Here is a 22,708-nt window from a genome sequence, read left to right on the forward strand (position 1 = left end):
TTTATGCTAATTGCATAAAAGCACATTTTCCTAAAAGGTCAGGAAAGGGCATGAAATTTGATTGAGTTTTAGCCACTCTCATAAGAATAAACTAAATAGATTTTTTTTTTAAATAGGGTTTTCTCAAAATAGCTGAATGGCACCATAAATGCACACATGTTCAAAAATGATACTGATGGGCCTCAGAAAGGGTAGTCAGGACTTTGAAATCCATACAGCCAACTTATTTGACCAAAAGGCAGGGAAAGGCAGGGAAAGAAAGGCAAGTGGTTTAACATGGGCTTATAACTGGCATGATAGCAAAGCATTCGGTGTGGACACCTGTCAAAAAATATGTGGTGAGGAAACGTATATAGTTATTACCACTAATAATCATCACATGGTGTAACTGTGTTCAATAGCTGACCTCAAAACAAGCTCAATTCAGAACTGACAATACCTATTTAAATACCTATTTAAATGAATATATATATATATTAAATTAATCACATAAAAATCTGGCATATAGTCAATATAAAAAGTCAAAATTTGCCAAATGATAATTGCCACCACAATTTCCTACTCTGTTCCAGATTCTGCTCTCCATTACACCAGTTTTTTATCACCTGAAGTCAACAGAGCTTCGCCATTGTACAACTGGTGTACTGGAGTGGAGAATCTGGCCTTCTAAGGTTCTGAAAAAACAGACGTCCCTTAGCTGTGTATGAGTGGCAGCGGCTGGCCAAACACTCACTTTTGGTGACAGCCCTGTATGCCATGTTGGTGACTGTGTTGGTGTCATGGTTAGGTGAGGATCAGTGACAGACAGATCTCAGAAGGTTCTGATACTTCTCTAAGCCTCTTGAGGCTGCAAAACTGGATTTGAGATTTTACAAAAGTAGAATCTGTTGTGAGATTTTTTTTTTAAGCTGCCTGATTGTAATCCATCTGGAAACAGCAAGAGGAGGCTTCACCCAGTACTTTCACATTCCCAGCTGTGGCTAGGACTTGAAAAGTGTTGGGGCATGAAAAATAATGAAGAAAAAAAGTGAACTAGAAGCCAGATCCTTAGATCCAGCCAAACTTCACTCACTGCAGGACCGCAGAGGGTGAAAAGGTGGCCAAGTTGCTGCCCTCTTGATCCTGGGAGTCAGACAGGGATTGGACCCCTTGTGGAAGTCTGAGTAGCCCCAGGCATGCTACCTCATGCCTCTAACACACATTCATACACACTCCCCTGATGCCAGGGGGACTTGGAAGGGGTGGGGAATAGCCAGCTATGCTGTCTTTTTACCTGTGTGTATGTGGGGGAGGGATTCGACCCTTGCTAAGGGTAGTGGGGGAATCCATGCTGTGATGGCAGCTTCCTGGCCCCTTTGAACCACTGTCATGGTGCCCAAAAGCCAAAACAGGGGCCAAAGATTTGGCTGTGCATGTTCTTGAATTTAGTATACGTGTAGGGTTCTAGTCCAGGGCAGGGTTGGGCAAAAATTTTCGTTGGTTCTTATTTTGTCTGAAGCATTTGCACATCCTGAATGAGGACCAAATGCTGCAGGAGATTTCCAAGACAGCTCCTACATTCATACCGTCACATTCTACCCACCTGCTATGATGTTGTCCAGGAGAGTGGTGGGCATGCAGAATATCCCCACCAGCAGGTCACTGATGGCCAGGTTCAAGATAAAGAGGTTTGTGACAGTGTGCATGTGCTTGTTCCTCAGAACAATGAAGCAAACCACTCCATTACCAAGCATACACAGGAGGAAGATGAGGAGGTAGGAGATGATGAAGACTGCTGCCACTGAAGGCTGATGAAGGTAGAAGTCCACATAGGAAATGTTGTGATCTGGGTACGGATATTTGTATTGCCCATTGAAACTCGACATCTGAGGCCAACTGAGTGATGAATTGGAATCCACTTTCTCATTCATTTTGAATTGTGCCTTGTAAGGTTAAAAAAAAATAAAAAGCACATTATAAAATGCCCGAAAGTTGCCAAAAGGGATCCATGTGCCCATTTACCATTAAAATAGGCACTACTGTTTTACTAACAATCTTGCAATACCTGTACAAACAATTATATACACCACATCTATTACCTGTACTCTGCCCACTCAGATTTGCCAGGACTGATTATAATAGTCCATAGTCTGAGCTGTCACGAACAGCTGCTGATTTTTATTTCAAAATATACAATGTGCCATATAATTTTTTCCTTCTTCTCCACAAATTTTGGGTGCTGTGGTTTCTGGATGTCCAACTGGAGACAGCTTGGGTCTCTTGTTTAGACGTAGCTTCTGTGGGTGCTCAGTGGGCAGTGTTTAAAATTGGGCTCCCAAAATTAATGGTCACTTTAAAAAATTTTGGCCTTTGCATCTGGTATTTCACACCCCTCAGAGGTAGAATAAGGAAATTTCAGTAATTAGAAATCTAGGAATCCTCCCTTTCCAATGGGATGAGGCTTTTGTTTCTAGTAGTTACAGATCATAAGATATCATGTGACTTTAAATTCAGGATATTTATACTGTGGCATGTCTAGCTATGTATCTAAAAGGGGATGTTGTCATTCTGTTTTCTGGGTGCTGCACCTTCAGATGAAGAGCAGTTGCTACCAGCTTGCTCTTTTGTATTTCACTTCAGGTGTTCTCACTCACTTATGGAGACTTTATATTCGTTCTTTCTTTTTTCCTTTGACAAGAAATATGACAATGAAACCAGGAAATGCATATTGTGTAGTCCATTTTGCTCACACACTGTCATTTAAAGGGAACATGATACTGGGGCTATTTTGTAGTTTCCAGGCATTGAGAACCATGCCAACCTATGCAGCATGATTCTATAGCAGCAGTGGTATGGCTTGGATGACCTAACAGTTCTTTTCCATCTCTCATTTCTACATAGGGCCCAATTTTGCAGTCTTTCTTGGGAGCTGTGTGTGTGGATGCAGGGCTGGGCTTTGATTTTTAGGTACCAAGTACAAGGAAGCTGAAAATGAGTAATTTGAAACAATTGCTCATTGGGAAGCTGTCCATAAAGAGCAACACTCACGAAGACCATCACTTGGATTTTACGGGGAAGATATATAAAAGTGACATTAAACCTGTCAAAGGTGAGTTCTCTTCAATGTGCAGGCTGCACAGACAACCGCATGCTCAGAGGAAAGTGAAAGAATGTAGACTGGTATTTTAGAATCAGAGTCAATAAAGGATGGAGAATATGAAATAAAAAGCAATTGAATTTGAGATGGTTGCCCAGTTTATGAGAAATTATGCACTTAAACATAGGCTGTTTGTAGACTTGCAAAAAACAATTCGATGAAAATGTTATGCAATTATTACAGGACCTCTGTGCTTGAATATATTTAAGTATAGGAGATTTCATTTAAAATTATTATTCTCTACCAAAATTATAGTTCACATTGGAACACAATTGATTTTATTTCCCTACTTACAAGTAACCAATTCCATGTAAAACCCTGAAAGGCCATTAAAGGAATCAATGTACAGAAGTAGGAAGGATCATCTAGCAGTTAAGGTACTGGCCTGGAACTCAAGATACCTGGATGCATTTTCTGGCTCTGCTGCTGACCTCCAGTGTGACTGTGGGTAAGTCATACTAAATCTCTCTGTGCCCCAGCTCTCTATCTATAACATGTAGATAATACTGCTTCCTTTCTCCCGCTCTTTCTCCATCTCATGTATTTGCATTGTAAGCTCCTTAAAGCTGAGATAATCTCTTACTATGTGTTTGTACAGCACCTAGCAGTATGGGGCTCTGATCTGGGTTGAGGCTTCTAGATACTACTGTATTACAATTTATAATAATAATAATCGTGATAATGATAAACACTGAACTATGTTGCTTAGAGCTTTATTTAATTTGCTTACTTGTAAAAAACGTTTCCCATCTTTGTGCCGTCCCTGGGTATACTGGAAACCTAATCTAGTTCTGTATCATCCTGGCATGCGGTAGATTTGACTAACCAAGAATCATACAATGGCAATATTAGTTAGTATTAGAAATAAGGTGGGAGTTTTCGATGACATAGACAGCTGAATCTGACAATGTCAAACCTGTGTCAATCATTGCCCTCAGATATTGCAACATTGTTGTTGAGTATTCTGGGGTGGCCATAAGAGGCAATTCAATCAGTACAGTTTTCTCTTCCTCACCCAAAAGGACCCACTCGTAAAACTATACACACAGTAACCTATGGAAAATAACACTTCATACCAGATTGTGACCCAGCTTGCTCAGATGTGCCAAGGAGTAAGGGATCATAGGCTAGCTCTGCTACTGAATCACAGTAATAATGATGGTAGCTCAATATATAGGTGTGGCTGAGCGTATCTGAATGCAGCTGGTTAACATTTCCACCCGAACCATTCACCTGCTTTGGAATTTCAAAACATCTTGCAGAATTTCACACTGCAAAGACTTTGTTTGACATATTTTTCAGTTTTACTATGAAAAGGTTGCTAAGTGAGCCATCATATATTACAGACAAACTAGAAGAAAGCACATGGAATTTAAAACCCGTCTTTCCTCTTGTTTCCATCAGTGGTTGAAGGGATTTTTTCCCTCCACTACCACTTAAATATAAAGACATACAATGTAGTGTTCTGGGACAGAGTGTAAAGCCATTACTCAAAACTGGTGACATTGTCATCAATGGCACTGCTTTGTGACAAAAGGGTTCACAAGCTGGCCCTGAGTGTTTAGACTGATTTAGTCAGAATAGAAAAAACTAAGAGGTAGAACACTCCACCTCCGGTACACCAAAATGGGATGCTGTAAAGAGAGACAAGGAAACTATAAAAAGGGTTCGCTTTTCCTTTGCTTAACTACTCAAGACCTGAGCCTTGCTCACTCATTGTTCTCTCAGTGCTAGCCCAGCTATGCTTTTAGTCTGTTTAATTTTTATTTTAGATTTTTGTCTCTCTCTTTTCAAACTTTGTTTCACTTTGCACATGTGGAATGAGTGGCAGAGACTGCATGCTTAGGGCTATGCTTTTATCAGATGTTCACAAGGCAAGGAACCCCAGTCATTGATCTCAGAGGAAAAGGGGTCATTAACATCAGAGAAAGGGGATCATTTGATCAAAACAGGAGGAATCTTCAAGGACTCTTCCCAGCAGGTGCTGTGTGGGAGCTAGCATAGGCCAATGTGGGTACAAGGATTGCTACAGAACAAGAGAATTGCCAGGTGGGTGCTGTTATAATAGATCACCACATGTTCCTCCGGTTTGCATATCTGTACATCTCAAGAAATGAGTGTACACCAGACTAACCAAAATGGTTGACTTCAATGGGAGCTGTGGGTACTTACCTACTGCCTTTGAAAAGCAGGCTTAAAGTCCCACAGCAAATCAGCCTTATTCTGAAAAGCTTTCCAATGGAGAGAAAAAGAGGAAAATTTTATTATGAAACCCTTTAGCATTATATGTCTTGTACAGAAAGTAACTTTCCAGATCACTGCCTAAAATATATCCTCGTATTACATGACCCTTTATGGTACAGATCCTCGGCTGATGTAAACAGGGGTAGCTCTGTGCTGGCCCTACACTTTTATACAAAACTATCATAAAATGAAAAGAAGAGGGAAAACAGAAATCTTTGAACCTGAAAGACAAAACAAAAAAATTAATAATACAGCTGACAAAATAGTTCCACCACACTTTCACCACCTCTCAAGGTGTTATACTGGGCAGTCATTTTAGATTCAACCCCCCTCCTTTAAATAACACACACTATTTTTTCCCCTCTAAATCCAGTAGAATTGTGAAATGCTGCACATGCATTCATAATCATAATCTTAATCCATATCAGACCCTTAACATATGTCATACAACTCATGTAAAACAGCTATTAGACATCAGATCACACCTATACTGATGTTTTGGCATTTGCAGCTGACTTCAGAGGCCCTAACCTCTTTTCAGCATCCAGATTATTTGTTTTATCTTCCAGATGGAGACTTTGAAACTCAATTAAACTAGGTACAGAATAAGATCAGATTTCTGTCCAATGTACACTGACAATTTGAAAGTCATTTAATTAAAACAGGTTTTATTATTTATTTACTGATCAGACATATCTAACTTTAGGCCAAAGGAACGGTGTTGATTTTAATTAACAGTAAGACCAACTAACCTCATTAAAAAGGTGACAAAAGACATCAAAATAATAAATAAGAAAGGAAGCTCTCAAGACACTTACCATATTTGTTTCCCTTGAATGGGATGTACATTGAATTTATGAACATCCACAAGTGTGACTAGTCATGGGGAGGGCAGGGAAATGCTGGCTTGATCTTCTTTTGGATGAAGAATTGTAATGGGTCCAAGAGTGTAAAAAGTACGTCAATAGAATGGGAATATAGACATTTGCAAATAACGATGTCCTGGATTGGGCCTTGAGGCCGGGTTCTGAAGAAGGGATGTGTAAAGGGATGTGGATACTAGAGCTGGAATGTGTAAATTCCTACGCTCGCTCTGATCTACGGCAAGGGAAAGGCTCTGGCAGCTCCCTGCAGAGGGGGGGAAGGTCTGCCACCAGGGAGGCAGCAGAAAATTACACTGCCAAACATAGCAATGTAGATGGGGCAGACACTGCTTGGGCATGTAGAACGACAGCTGTGTAGGGTACATACCCACAGGGTTCAGGCATGTCTTTACTCTACTCATCTAAGGAGTACTTCACCATCTACACTGTTATTTATACCCATGCTAGGGGCGTGCAGTGCATGTACTCTATATGCCACCATACGATTTGTGCAGTGTAGACATACCTCCAGAGCCAGACTCTGGGTAGATCGTTCATGACTGAATAGGGATGGGACCTTATTCCACTGCTGGGCTGACTAAGATAAGGACACATTCTGTCCTGATTTATTTTAAAAGTTGTATTTGGCTTCATTTTGTTATTAAGCAAGAAAAATCTCTGGGGGTGCCCCCCTACCAACATTACAGACTGCTGCTGAGACTCACTGATCTGAATTAAAAGTAAACGAAACACCAAGGAGTGAAGAAGCATGTGCAAGCAATGTGACATTACTGGTTTGTCTTGCAGGGTAAACAAAGCATCGTAACACAACTATGTAAAGCTAATGGGGTTATGCAATCAAAACCTAAGAAAGTTGCACCCATGCAGAAGGCCATCATGAAGCTGCTGCAACGGATAAGTCTCACAGCCTGTTTGGAAGGCTTAAGTGGGACACAGGCAGTGGGATCAACCCCACATGTTCTTAAAAAGCAGAAGTCCCCATTTTTGCCTTCTTTTTGTTTGCCTTCTGGTTTTGAGCTTCTGAGGCCCATTTGTTTCACATTTTCAACCATGAGAACTTGAAATTTACTTTTTATTTTAAAAGAAAGCTGAGATTATTATATAATCACTTGACTCCAGGTGCTAGGGCTTTAAAGAGAACCCCAAAGAGTGAGAAAGCTGTCAATACTGAATGGTGCAAAGACCTTGCACTGCTCTTTTGCAATGGAGTGAATTTCATCTTTTACTGTATTCCCTGATTTGCATGTTTCCCAGAGAATCTGTGCCATCAAAGGGTAGCAGAGGGGTAGGAGAGAAGATGTCATTGCAGAGACAAGAGAGTTGTGTGCAGGTGCCTCTTGCCTTCAGCAGGTCTACTTCTCTTCCAGATATCTATAGAGTTTAGGGGCTGACCTCTCTGCTGTTTCTGGGAGAGGGAATCTTCACTCCGCAGAGAAAGAATTAGGAGAAGTCCATCAACCAGATGTGCCATTGCTCTGCACCCTGTGCCATCATTTATATCAGTGCAAAATGCTGCTATTCTGGTTTGGTGGGGTTTTTACAAACAACTGCCCAAGGAGCGGGGCAATTGAGAATTTGGCTCCATGGGTATGTCTACACTGCCATTAGAAACTCACAGCTGGGTCCTAGAGCCTGGGCCCCAGCACAAGCCCAAACATCTACACCGCAGTTAAACAGCTCCTTAGCCTGAATCCTGTGAGCCTGAGTCAGCTGGCCCGGGCCAGCCACAGGTGTCTAACTGCAATGTAGATGTACCTCAGGAGTACAAACTCATTGAGTCTCTGCTTTCATTATTATGACTCCTTACCAATCCATGGGGAAATTGAATGAATGAGTACAACTAAAGCAAGCTAGGATGATAGGGTATGCCTATCTAGTGTACTGTTTCCGGCAAACGTACATCTCTGTCCCTTTACACATACGTGCAGGATTTCACCTCTCTTTCCGTTAATGAATTATCCATAAAGGGACATTTCTCAAACGTATTTGTTAATCCAAAATTATTGCCCAAATAAATTCATGGGATAAGTTTTGGACTGTAACTCTTCTGTGAGCAATTTGCTGCAAATATTCCACAGTTAAAATCAGAGCTGTTTTTATTGAACACCTAGCACCTGTTTCAACTCTCTGCTACTCCAGTTTTACGCCATTGTCCAGTGGAGTCACACCAGTGTGAAATTGCAGTAAGCCAGTGGTGAGTCAGACTTCTGGTATAGCCACTATGGCATGTTTCCTATTCCCCGATTAGATTAGATCAAAGCCTTAGTCAGTTTTTCTGGGGCATATACTCAGGAATGTGAACCCAGAAAGGGGTGCCAACACAATAGACGCTAATTGGCAGATAATTTTTTGAACCCTTCCTCTAGCTGTGCTCTTCTCATTCGAACCCACCTTTGAAAGATACTACTTCACTCATTGCTAGAAATAAAAACACTTTTATATACTTTCAAAGAAGAATTATGTGAGACAAACAACTTCAAAATGGGGGAAAACTGCGCTTCCAAAGGGCAGTCTCCCTCTCTGCTATTGCAGTGCCTTCCTCACGTTCACTATTCTCTCACTGTTGTCGAGATGTTGTGTTCTTTTAGATAGAATGTCCTCTGGGGTTGGGAGCTTGAGCCAGATCCTGGCCCATGTAAAGTCTGCTTTGTGCTGCTCTGACTTAAATGGCCAACTGAGGATTTCTCTAACATATGGGGAGTCCCCAATTTGCACAGAGCCAGTGTAACCAGCCTCTTTGAGTCTGCAGCACAGAGGGTATGTTGCAGAAGACTTGGCTAGAGTCCTGTTCTGCTCCAGTCATCCTCAATTGACATAATTGTCTCTTGGGAGGGATGGCACTACAGCTGGCACATGCTAGATCAACCTCAGGGCTACTCTAACTTAGGCTACGTCTACATTTAAACCGCTACAGCGGCACAGCTGCAGTGCTTCAGTGTAGACACTCAGTGCAGTGATGGGAGGAGTTCTCCCCTCACTGTAATTAATTCACCTCCCCAGGAAGCAGTAGCTAAGTGAACAGAAGAATTATTCCATTGATTTAGCACCCCTAAGAGATGTAGCTGTGCCGATTGTCAGCTTTCAGTGTAGACCGGTTCAACCACAGTGATCAGGTACTTAAAGCACATTTATCCCTCATCATTCTCAGTTCCTGCACTGAGCTCAGCTTTGCTTGACTGGATCTAAGGACGGGACCCTTTGACTTTGTATTTGCCTGTAAAGCACCACATATATCTTTCGTGTCATAGAAAGATGAACTATAAAGGGTCACTGAAGTTAAAGCCCATTTAGATAACTTTGAAGGTGATGGCATTCTTGCATATTTTATGGATGGTATGAGATGAATGTGGCACTGTGGCAAGTATTATTATTCTTAAGGTTACCAGGAATGAATGTGAATCAGGAATATGAATTCCACAGCTTGGAGAATACTGTGTGCTAGGGAGCTCTTCGTTATGTTGAAAGTGATGGAGGACAGCATTGGCATGAAGGAGGAAAACAAAAAGGAATCTTTTATGCATTGCTGGCTAAAATAGGCAAGGATAAGGAATCTGCAGAGGCCGAGGACAGAAGAATAAATCATGCGAGGAACAGGAAAGTATCAAAATGCAATACATAAATTTTACAAGTTAATGAATAAAAATGATCTATTTTAAAAATAGAATGACAAGGTGAGTGAAGTAATATCTTTTAGTGGACCAACTTCTGTTGGTGAAAAAGACAAGCTTTCTAGCTTACACAGAGCTCTTTTGCAAATCTTCAGTTCTGTGTAAGCGTGAAAGCTTGTCTTTTTCATGAACAGAAGGAAGTTGGTCTAATAAAAGATTTTATCGCACCCACCTTGTCTCACTAATATCCTGGGCCCAAACACAGGCTACAACAACACTGCAAACAAATATTTTCAAAAGATGCTTGACAAGGACACACCTAGCTGCATCATTAGCTGCCTTTAAATGCTGTGAGATAGAGAAGGAAGGAGGAATTGGCAGAGAGATTTTTTTAATATGCAAAATGAAATCCTGTGATGGATGAGAGCCAAATCCTCAGCCTTGTTCCATTGAATTAAATGCAAATAGGCCAATTTATGTCAAATGAAGATCTTGCCCTGGGACTTTAATGAAGCCAGGTTTTGGAAGGATTTAAGAGATGGATTTTTACAGACAAGATACTGCAAAATACCTTTCAGTAAATTATTCCATGTGTGTATGCGCCCGAGGCAGCTATAGGCAGGTGAGACTTGTAGTTTAGAGATATACCAAAAAAAAAAAAAGAAAGGAAATGGGCAAAGACAGTATTTTTTGCACCCCATGTCACAAGGAATTGTGGGGTTTTTTTTACTAAAACAACCCTTTGAACACAGTCAAATAACAAACACATGAAATTCTGAATAAGACAAGAATGAAGGCTATGAATAGAAAAACCTTTCCTAGCCCTAGGAAGGGCTGATGCATCAAATACACAGCATTAAATAATGCTTTGGGAAGGATAACTCACTCACCTTGAAAGTTGTATAGCACTCTGGATTCAAATCCTGAGCCCTGGATCTATCCCAATATGCAGAGGGAAGTGGGTGAAGGGAAATAATCCTCTCTTACATGCTGTCCAAGCGCCTGTGTACACACCGAATGGAGGTCAGAGCTGCCAAGTGCATCTCATCTCATGGGGCGGTCACTCATGTGGCAGCCCAGCATGCCTGTCCAAATCTCAGCCTGAATATCGGGCATCTGGCTGAGATTCAGGCAGAAGCTGCAATGCCCACTATCGGCTGCTAGAGGCCACTGTGGAACCTGTCCCCATCTGCCTCCCCCCAGCAACCGGTGAAGGGGGCTCAGTACTAGCTCCAGGCACAGCAGCCCCCAGGCTGTGACACTCTGCTCCCAGTCAAACCCCAGACCATGAGAAAGACCCTTGCCAGACCTGACTGCACTACTCCCAGCTACACGCCATAACCACATGCCAAGCCCCTGCTCTCCAAAGAGACCTCAGCCCCCCAGACATACCTCTGCTTTCCTCCCAGACAGCACCCATGCACCTACCCCAGCTCTGGGATATCCATCAATCCCCAGCAGCAGCCAGGACCCACCCACATATCTGAGGCCTACATGCACCTACCCTGAAAGTGCCCAGATACCCTCAAGCAGCACCCAGAGACTCCCAGCTATTTCAGACCCGCTCCACCGCCCAATGGGCCAAGCACCCCAGAACCTACCTACCCAACCCAGCAATACCAGGCACCCACCAGCACCTCCCGTCACAGCTCAGGGCAACTGTGCCTGTATTTCCTCCCCATTACTATGGTCCAGCAAGGCACCCATGCTAGGCTTCCATCTCCCTATCCATTGCCTCTCTTGGGTGAAGTCACACATCTCTCTCTTTTCTGACCAGGGATTTCCAGCCTGAACAGTTCCCTACCTTCACTGTGTTATTCCCCAGCAAGGCAGACTGCCTAAGTACGCCTGCTTTACTTTTCCCCTCAGAGATGGCACACAGGGTTATTGCCACAGTTTAAACTACCACACAGCTCTTTCTAAGCAAGCACATTTATGCTTAAGGTAAAACTATTACAGTGAAAATATATTAAAACAATAAAGTAACCTACACACATGTTAATAAGTTTACCAGAGATCACCCCCCTGACACCAACGGGCTCTGGATAGTGAATAGTTCTTCAAATCCCACATAGGGATATCCCTGTGGTAACAAGTTCATCACAGCTTCTGCTCAGAACAAGCACGCTCATGAATACGTCAGTCACTCTTTTAGGCCATGTCTACTTGTACAGCGCTGCAGTGGTGCAGCTGTACTGATGCAGCGGCTCTGGTGAAGACACTCTATACCGACAGGAGAGCGCTCTCCCGTCAGCATAATCAAACCACTTCCACAAACAGCAGACAGTGTGTCAGCGGGAGAGCTCCTCCCGCCAACATAGCTCAGTGCACACAGATGTTTATGTTGGTGTAACTTATGTCACTCAAGGAGTTGGTTTATTTACCCCCCTGAGCAACATAAATTATGCCTACATAAGAGGTAGTGAAGACGTAGCTTTAGTCTTTGATTTGTCCTCATGTAATAAGTGAACATCAGACAAAAGATTCCCCCCTCCGGACGAAGTGTCAAAGGTTGAGGCGGTAGGTGAGAATTTGAATCCCCTTCCTCCGAAGCACTGCCTGGGAATTCCACTTCACCCGTATTTGTCTCAAAAGATCATTAGTTTCTGCTACTTTGTTCAACACGAAGCTCACAGTACTTCCCAGATATTGCATTAAATCCCGTCTTCCTCCTAAAGACATTCGATACAATCCCACACTAATACATGAACATTAGAATTTTTAATACAGTGAACACCTAAAATACCTAAACTTAATTCAGTAAGGTTTATCTTAATTCAATCAGGTTTCTCCAGGATATTTCAGGAAATGGCCATATGCACCTGAAGCATAAGTGCCAGACCCCCATTTAATCCCAAATTCCTAGACAGCCTCACACCTCTGTACTTGCTCCAGCCTCAGGGCTGCCAAGTTCCATGTAGCTCCCTGACCCACCCTCTACCCTGCTTCGGGAAGGACAAGAAATTCACCAGAACCTGAAATTTATAACTGTATGCAAATTAGTATACGTTAAGCAAATATTGTAAAATATGCAAATACCTAAACGTGCTGGCCTTTATGGAAGTTGACAAAGTGATTGATACCTTGCTAGAAATGATAAAAATGCAAATATAGACGGACCACCATCTATCTGTCAACCAATTCATACCTAATAGCCGAGGGAGATGACAGAGGTGAGTTTTAGATTTAGAAAAGATCCACCCAGCCAGACTGAAATACATATCCCCAAGAACAGGATGAGCCCCTCTGTACACAGCCTGATGAATTGGTCAGGGACTTGCAGAACAACATGTGAGGTGCTACATCTAAGGCTTGGAAATAGGGAAACACCCATTGGAGAGGGAGTAACCTGACTCAGGGGATGGTGGGGTTAGAAAAAATGCTTTGGGGAGAGGAAAAAGAAGGCTTCACCTAATACAATAATGAACTTTAACACTGAAGCCTTGAGAAGGAAGCTTTCTGGGAGAGGAGGGAGATTCTTGCTCTCTGGACATCATGGGGTCTGGCACACTCCTCACAGAAGAGGTCAGAATCAGGGCTTGCCTTTCTTTTCTTTACTGTAAGTAAGATGAGAGTAATTCGGCTAGTTGAGATTATGGGACATTTGATCTGGACCTGTCAAGCAAACCGTTTTTGCTTTAACAACAGAGAGAAAATGGAATTAATACATCTTGATTTAAGCTGTTGTACTGTTGTGTGGGTGTTTTCAAGCAGCTAGTCTCCAAGGAGAAAAGAATCCTGCAGCCTTGAAGGAGAGGTGCTGGCTGGTATGGACGCACCCGCTCAGTCTTGGTCAGAGAGCAAGGTGTATGGCAAAAGGCTACTGCAGTAACACACACGGGGAAATGCCTCAGGGACCAAGGCAGAGACATCAGTCGACTGATAGGTTGGTCATAAATTCTGCCTTTGTAAGAGGTGGGTTCTGCAAAACGCGCAGAGTTGCCGTTGTGTATAATAAAATTTATCGCGAATGGTTTCTCTTATTTAAAACAGGAAAACTGACATTACTGAGAGGTTTTCCACGTAGTTGAAAAAGTCCAGTAAATCCCTAGGAAGACAGACCCAATACCTGACACAAAGGTAATTCAGGGGATGAACTGGATCTGTAGGCTAATGGACTACCCTGTTTATCTTCTGAAGCTTGCACTGCATCCTGACATAGACCTCTTGGGAAAATGAGTTTGGTGGTCTGCTCTCAGTTCTCCTATATAAATATCAGAAAATTACTGCACACGTTAGCTCAGGTTAGCATGTCTGCTGAAAAGAGGCTCAAGATGAGAACAGAAGGGGTATTGCAGGTCAGATTTGAGGGACATTGGCAGAACTGTTGAGAAATTTGCCTGCTGTCTAGGGATCTAACATAATATGTGTGAGACGTGTAAAACTCCCATTAATGTTAATAAGAGCTAGGAACGCATAAATGAGGAATAGAGCCAGATTCCTGGCTCAAGTCAGTGCTGTTGGACCCTCACCTTCACAAGCACAAAATTCAGCAGAAGTGAAAGAAATAATTCTTCACTAAACTAAGAGCCTAGTATTTTCAAGCTAGGCAGAAAACACAGGATTTTATCTGTTCTTATTCAAACCATATGATTTTACTCTTTAATGAAATGTCACTTGCTATAACTGTGAGAAACTGATTACTAGATTACCTTACAGACTCCTTTCCGGAAGCAGAGATTGAAAATTATGAATAGAATAAATGTGCGCACAGGTGGCCACCTACAAAGCCGCATTATTATTCTCACTAATTAGCACCTTTTGTGGTACTCTGAGCGGAGAGGCCAGGATTTGTGAGCTCTGGAAACTGAATTGCCACATAGAGTGGACAAGGAGTGGCATTTCCTAGTTGGGAGGTGGCTGGGAGAGGAAATGATGTGGGGAATTTTGCACAGCTAATAAACTACCCTTTGCTGGATAAACAGAGAACTTCAGTCTCAAGGGCTGCTAATGTGATATTTTCTATTCTGGTCCTCACACAGCATCCATCCCCAAAGCATCTGAGTATCTTTCATAAACAGTAAATATCCACTTACATTTTAAATAAATGAATAAAATCATAATGAAAAGGCTCAGATAGAAAAAGTCAGAGTAACCTTTTTGGTCAAGGAATTCTTGTAATGTCACATTTAAGACATTTTCATTCTGTATGTATCAGCAGACGTGAAATGACATCTTCTGGATAATGGATTTATATATTACATAAGGGGAGAAAAGTCATATGGAAATTAATGAAACTTTTCAAGAATTGAGAAAGAAAGATATTACCACATAGCTAGTATGTTTTTCTTAAAACTATCTCACAGCACACAATGCAATTATTTTAAGAGTTAAAGTGCACTAGCAGGTCAAATCCTGCCTGGGATCAAAACTAATGAGAGTTTTAAGGTCTAGTGTGTATGTGTATTGCTAATTTTCCTTTGAAGTTGTATGTGTTTGTTCTTATTAACATCAAACTCATTTACTGGTGAAACCCCAGTGAGGTAAATTGAGTGTCGTTACCAGTAATCAAATGTAAAAATAAGCCTCTCAGTTTGGAGGTGGTTTTGTCACAACTAGAAAAATAGAATTCCAACAGAAACAGGGAGCTAATTCTTCACCATAAAAGTAATGCTTGAAGGGTACTGTCAATACGTCTGACATACTTCTCCCTTCTTTGATTGTATTCACTGGTCATCTCTCAGGCAGGCCACGTGGAAGCCTGTTCCCTCTAGTAGATGTGGTCAATGGCATTTATCCCCTGCAACTTCATCTGCTTGATCTTTGCTCTGGACCTTTATGCCCAATGACAGGTCAGCCATGGAAGATCACAGTGAGGTGTTGGAAGCTGAGAACATCTCTGCTCCATCAAGCATCAGTCCAGGATCCTCAGAAGAAACCTCTGCACCTGCAGACCCTCATCATTCCACTCCCCTTCCCCATGCTGTCCTGCCCATTGACCATGCTCCCCCAATCTCTCACAACCCTGCCCCTCACAATCCAGAGGAGGCAGAGGACGCAGGATTCACCATGAACTTCTTGTTCCCATGGAGGATCCAGAGGAGCAGACCCTAGAAACTGCTCATACCTCAAGGCTCTCTGTAGGGTAATTATGAAATTAAAGGATAAAAGGTAGTTTAATTTTAGTTATGAAAATTATATGTTAGCTTATTAGTTTGTGGTGGTAAGTAGAAAAAGGTCCTAGCCAGCAAGTACAGGAAGCCCATGAGAACAATGAGTTATAACACCAGAATGTAACGGGAAAGATGTATGGTTTAAAAAGTAACTACGAAAGTAAAGCAAAGTTTTCTCTCAACAAGAGGGGGCCGCAAGTACAAGACAAAGAAAAACTGTCTTGTAAAAACCAAGCACCAACCTTCCCACATATCAATGTTATCTTGAAACTGAGGCTCATGTGAAGACAAGGGCAACAGAAGAAAAACTGGTGGGAAGAAAGGTGGGAAGAGGACGTAAGAAGGAAACGTCTTGGAAAGAGAAAAACAGCAAGGGTGAACTGCCCCTAACTGGGTTTTACTGAAGCTAGCTATTATGTTTGCGGAAGAGCCATAAATCTGAGAGTGTTCATCGGATCCAGTCCAATCACACTGGAGCGAACCTGGGTAAGAAGATTCTTCTCTAGTTTGGTCCATCTGTGAGTATAAATTATCATAAATTTTTAACTGTTTTGTTCCTGTCTGGGTGTTGTAAATGCTTAATGGTTAGGCTTTTATACATGTTTAGAGCAATCATATGAATGGCATTTGGCCTTTGGATTTAATAAAGGAATTTATGGTTATGTTAATGTCTGCCCTATATTTTTAGCACTCATAACTAATAATTCCAATGCTCTTTGACATGAAAACAAAGCTGTCCAATGAATGCTTGGACTGTGGGGTTACTTATTTGAGGGGAACGTATCCTGCCAGCATTCATCAGCCAAAACACTGGGCTCCAATCCAACGTTGAGAGACAGCAAACTCTGTTGGGAAGCGCCTGCCAACCATTTAAAAAATCTTACGTTACAGCAGCATGAAAGAGACCTCTACAGGTCAGCAAGGACTCCTAACCTGGACCATTTAGACCAGGGGTGTCAAACATACGGCCCGTGGGCCGCATTTGGCCCGCGAACGTTTTTGATCCGACCCGCATTTGGCCAGTGTTTCAGTGAGTCGTGCTGCCGCCGAAAGTTTCTCTGCGTATGACATTGCCCCTTTAAGAGCTTTGTCAGCGGAGGGCCTACTTCAAGAGAGTCTTAAAGCAGCAATGCCTTCCTCCACAGAAATGCCTTAAAGTGGCAACAGGGTCCCGCGCAAAATCCCGCCGCAGAAAATGGAAGATAGCCCAAATTTTTCGGCGGTGGGTATTGCATGGCCCCTGTGAAGGGCATGTTACGTGAATTTGGCCCGTCACCATCGTCGAGTTTGACACCCCTGATTTAGACACTGTTGACCTGGAGGAGACTTTTCTGTGTTTCTTCACAAGCAAGACTCACCTTTGCACTTCCTCCTGAGCCATGCTGAGTTCTCTTCAGCTGCAACCAAAGGGTGGGCTGCAGAGCGAGCAGACTTGAGAAACTGACATGCAGAACTGGTGATGCTTTTGGCGTTTGCAAGAGATCGTAACCCAAAGGTTGCTCTTGCAGAGATTACAACCACCAAGCTACCCAGGAGCAGAGAGATTTCATTACAAAATCTGTTACTGCCTTAAAATGCAGAGTTTAGTAAATTGAAGAATTTCTGTGTTGCTATGACCTATGGTATTACTTTAATTATGCAGGTAGTACTGCACCCCTCAGCAACAGCAAAAGTCATTACTGTGTATGTGCAAAACTCTATATGAATGGACCTTGCCAGTGAAAAATACTATTCCAAAAGCCTGACACAAAGCTTTGACTAGCAGAGCTATTACTGTAGCATACCGCCTCCCACCAAACCACTCTAATGTTATCTAGGGAAACACGAATCAGCTACTTATCCCTCCCCATAGCTCAGTCCTGCATCCCTTGTGCACCTAACACCACAATTAACTTCAGCAGAAGTTGAGGGTGCCCAGCAACTTGCAGAATTGGGCAAAGATGGCTTGATTCAACTCCCACTGCATTCAATGGCAGACTTTCCTTTTCCTTTAATGGGAACTGAACGGGGCTCAAAGAGGGAATTTCTTCATCAAAATCCACCAATTTACCATACACTTTTTCTGGCCTACACAACTATGAAGAGCAAAGTTTCTTCTTTGAATATTATAAACAATAGAAAAAAGATTGGTATTTACCAAAGTTATTCTCATTACTCATACACTCATCCAGGTGAGCCATTGATACACAGCCAGATACAAAACTCAAGTCTAATAAAGCAAAAGGAGAAGTAATGAGACAGATGCTCACAGAACTGATCACGGAAGAAGACAGTTCTCTAGGCTGCATCACTCATTTTTCAACCACAGAAAAGATATGTCAAAAATGCCCTTCTCTGTTTTATTCTTTTCCTCTGTGATGAATAACATCACCTAATCTCACAGGGGTATTGTGAAGATAAGTTTATTAAAGTTTGCGAAACCCTCAGACACTATAATGAGATCACCATAGAAAGGCATGTGAGGAAATTAATAATGTTGTATTCAGTGCGGGGTTTGGATAGCATGCGTTAAATAAGGCATGGGGCTCACATACTTAATGAGGATAAACAGAAATATTGAAAAACTACCCATTCAGAGGTCCTGTGGGGAAAAAAAAAGTATGTGATATGTAATTAAATATTGTATCATAATGCATATGCACTAGGGGACTGAATTAAAGTTGCCTGATCAACCTTAATTCTAGCATTGTCTAACTTTTGAATGCTTGATTTTGTGACCATAATGCTCTTTTAATGTAATTGCTTGGATGTAATATTATATATGGTACATAAGGATTCCCAAAGGTATACATTTAAATGAATGTGCAGCTTGCATTGTATTTAGATCATTTTCAGATGTAGAATATTCACTTAACCACAATGGCCACTTCAGAAATGTTACTTTTAATTATGCAAATTGGCATTTTCCAAAAGAGACTTTGACTCACTAGAAGTAAGTCATAAAAATATCGATCATCAGAACTGTGCTAAAACCAGCATTAAAAAGTACTTTGGCGTGTTTTGTAGTCTTCTCATATATTTGTTTGTGGAAAGAGACCTTAGAAGCAGAGGCATAGCCAGATGTGATTTTTTGGCAGGACCTGTGGCTGACACGGGTGGGCCAGCCGAAAAACAAGTGCTTCCCAGTCACATGCCCGGAAGCAGGAAGTTCGGGAAGCCACAGGCTGAGAAAGCTCAAGTTGTGAAGGTGGCTTAAGCGGAGCTTGGGTGGGCCTGCTTTCAAAATGGGTGGGCCAGGCCCACCTGTAGCTATGCCCCTGCCTAGAAGGCCATGGGCAAAGCCCATTGATTCAATGGTAAGAGTCCAATTGACTCAAAAAGGCTTTGGATCAGGTCTTTGGTGTTCAGGAGAGACTCAAGGCCAAATCCTGCAGCCACAGGAAGGGCTGCAGAAGACTGTGAACACTGTGGGACTGGGACATTTCCACTGCAGGTATGAATCAGCAAAGGGGATTCACACCACAAGAAGCCACAGAGCACACCTCCTTGTGCAGTAGCACAAGGTAGTGTTTTGGAAACAGGCCCAGGAAGAATGGAGCTTGTAAATCCATACCTCTTCAAATCTACCAGCCACAGGAGGATACTGCAGATATGGATCCATTTCTCTATTCAAACACAGACAGAGGTTCATTAAATATTTATCACTTTGGTATCCTGCTTGTAATTTCTATTACAGCATGAGAACAGCTTGGTTTATGGCTACCCTTTGCCCCCTAATTATTTTTTAATTCAGTGAGGAAAAATGTTCTCAGCAGCATGGATCTACATGCTGGACATGAAGTTATAGTGGCTTGTTTAGAATGTCCTGTGTTATCACCAGGCCATTCCATAAATAATGACTTTGTGCAAATAGCATTCTAATGGCTAGGGATCAACCTGGAATAATGTGAGCTATTCTGAGCTCTGCTTCCACACCTGGCAGGTGCTCTGGGCAATAAGGAGTTAGGCTTTTATGCCTTATCAGCTGTATTGTCAATCATTGGTTGTTTCTTGCATCTTTCCCAGTACCTAACTCTGCAGTCCTTGCGCATGCTAATTACCCACTGGTGTCAGGGAATGGAAAGTTAGACCCCTAATTTGCCATCTTGTATCATAACTGATTTTCACCTTCTCCGTCCTTTCATTGTGGGGTGAAATTCACCACAGTGCAGGGAGCAAGTATAAGGACCATTAAGTGCCACTTAAATTCTATTTTATGCTTTGTCCTGGAACTCCCTATAAGAACTCATCTAAAAAAAAAAGTGTGATTAATGTACTACTTTTGTGTATTTAATTCAACAAATGAATTGTAGAAAACAGGAGCAAATATTTAGAAATTATAAGGACTGGAAGAACCATAAAATATGCCAGAGCAATTCATAGAATCGTAGAAGGTTAGGGTTGGAAGGGACCTCAGGAGGTCATCTAGTCCAACCCCCTGCTCAAAGCAGGACCAACCCCAACTAAATTATCCCAGCCAGGGCTTTCTCAAGCCGCATCTTAAAAACCTCTAAGGATGAAGATTCTACCGCCTCCTTAGGTAACCCATTCCAGTGCTTCACCACCCTCCTAGTGAAAAAATTTGTCCTAATATCCAACCTAGACCCCTCCCACTGCAACTTGAGACCATTGCTCCTTGTTCTGTCATCTGCCACCACTGAGAATAATTTAGCTCCATTCTCCCTGGAACTCCCCTTCAGGTAGTTGAAGGCTGCTATCAAATCCACCCCCTCACTCTTCTCTTCTGCAGATGAAACAAGTCTAGTTCCTGCAGCCTCTCCTCATAAGTCATGTGCTCCAACCCCCTAATCATTTTCATTGCCCTCCACTGGACTCACTCACTGTAAACAGAGAGGAGATAGAGAATGGAAATGGAGTGTCAGACACCTGCTGTATATATGTTTGTTTAGTCTGCGCAGAAGTGACTAAATGAAACTGCAGAGGAGGAAAGAATGTGAAGAGGGAGCTGAATGCAATGGATCCCAGCTGCAGCAACCAGGGGGAGCATGGGCAGAGGGAGTGCTGCCAGCATGGATCCTCCTCCCTGGAGATGGAGCCTCCCTGTCAGAAATGAGGCATGGAGTCTGATTCTCCACTGTCTTGCACCTTGCATAACCCTTGACACTTGGGCAAAGCAGGTAAAGAAATGCTATCAAATGCGAATGGAAATGAAAGCAGTAGAAAGTCAGGCCCACAAGTTAGGTCTTCGGTTCACTGGTGTGGTAGAATATAACTCTTAATAGAAAATTTGTATTCTAGTAGCCCTCCAAACTTTTTAATGCCATGCAACAAAATATAATCTTAGGTGCCAGACATAAGCTAATATAGCATAGCTACTGGAAATGTGGAAATTCATTTTATTTCCATCCACCATCACCACACCTCTTCCAAGTTGCTTTTTTATTTTCATAAGGATCTACTTTCTGTAACATTTTTGTTCGTCTTTATTTACAATGTACAGTTTTGCAAGTAATTTTCTGGTTAGATTGCCCAGGAAATGATTTCCAGTTAAAACTGAAATACAAAGCCTGTCCTTTTGGTATCCCCACAAACTCCTTCTATTCTACCTCAGTATCAGTGCTACTGTTGAAGGAAAATAGTTGTCTGCTTGACCACAGTTACTCCATTTTAATGCTTTTTAGTGTTCTCCTTTCTGTTGAGATCGCCCGCCCCCTCCTCTTTTGTTTTTACAGTGCTTATCTTGTACCAGGGTCAGAGAAAGGTTTCCTAGAAGAGGCAAGGAGACAGCCCCAACTGGTTTTAATTAGTTACAGCCTTGAGAGATAGGCCAGGCAACTTTGATAGATAAGCTGAAATCATCTGTTAACATGTTTTCTGTTATGCATACCTTTATAATTAGTAGAAGTAGAAAAGTATAAGCCAATAGCAATAGTAGTAATAATTTGAATGTACCTATAAGCATCAAGAACTTATGCATATGTAATTTCTTTGTTTTGTTTGTATAAATATGCAAAAGAGCATGTCTTCGGGGTCTCACACTGACCACTTCTTGGGAAGTGTCTGACCTCTGCAGAAATAAAGTTTGGAAACTGCCCAACTACCTGCTTGGATCTCTTTTCGGTGCAGGGTAAACGAACCTCAATTGGAATCTTTTTCCAACACTGTGCACTGCTAACTAGAAATATGAATCATAATGCTTACGATCATGCAAAGAGTGGTTGCACCAGGCTCCTCTGCACTGATTAGATTTACGCTGAGCTCCCCAGAAATTACTGAGCCATATAATTATTCATTCACAAATTATTTTAACCTATCAATGTCACTACCTGGCATAAGAAAATAACAGATAGATATGGAGCTGTATGTGGGAAGTGAAGAATAATATAGCCCGATGAAACTACAGGGCGAATGTCTGGCCCTTATCTGTTATCAAATTAAAGGGACAGGTCACAAACCAGTTGCAATAATATTGTAAAAATTGAGGCATTGTCTACACTGTGGATTTACCCCCACTACAGCCATCACTGTAGCTCCATTAGTGCAAATGCCTAGTGTAGACAAGGAAAGCTGCAGTTTACATAAATAGAACCTGTCTCTGCTTGAAACTTGGTTTAGCTCAACCAGTGCAAATCACAGCTTTCCTTGTTTAGACTGGGAGCTTGTGCTGGTGCCACTACCTTGGTGACTGGCATATTCTTAATTGTCAAAGTATATCACAAGTATTGTAATAGTTTTCTATATTGTAAATTGAAATTTGCTGGACAGATGAGTCTCACAGTGAAG

The 22,708-nt window shown here is 42.0% G+C and overlaps 1 protein-coding gene and 1 long non-coding RNA gene across 4 annotated transcripts in view; one reads left to right on the top strand and one right to left on the bottom strand.

Annotated features, from left to right (window-relative positions):
• Positions 1 to 1,731, top strand: part of LOC137159175 (uncharacterized) — a 92,869-nt gene extending 91,138 nt beyond the window's left edge. Inside the window, exon 3 of the long non-coding RNA XR_010921564.1 lies at positions 1,701 to 1,731. This is a non-coding gene — a long non-coding RNA (uncharacterized lncRNA). The remainder of the gene's footprint in view (positions 1 to 1,700) is intronic.
• NPFFR2 (neuropeptide FF receptor 2) overlaps positions 1 to 22,708 on the bottom strand; it is a 35,366-nt gene that overhangs the window by 7,309 nt on the left and 5,349 nt on the right. For 2 of the 3 annotated variants that reach the window (XM_067557373.1, XM_067557374.1), the window contains exons 2-3: positions 5,309 to 5,367; positions 1,583 to 1,922 (exon numbers count right to left, since the gene is read on the bottom strand). In XM_067557373.1, the coding sequence (XP_067413474.1) occupies positions 1,583 to 1,910 (328 nt within the window). In that variant the 5' untranslated portion in view covers positions 1,911 to 1,922; positions 5,309 to 5,367. The remainder of the gene's footprint in view (positions 1 to 1,582; positions 1,923 to 5,308; positions 5,368 to 22,708) is intronic. The other variant, XM_067557372.1, reaches the window with a different exon arrangement.

The sequence above is a fragment of the Emydura macquarii genome, unplaced genomic scaffold (genome assembly GCF_026122565.2).
Source record: "Emydura macquarii macquarii isolate MOO-44397 ecotype Brisbane River unplaced genomic scaffold, CSIRO-AGI_Emac_v2 contig_1790, whole genome shotgun sequence".
In the NCBI taxonomy this organism is placed as follows: domain Eukaryota; kingdom Metazoa; phylum Chordata; order Testudines; family Chelidae; genus Emydura; species Emydura macquarii.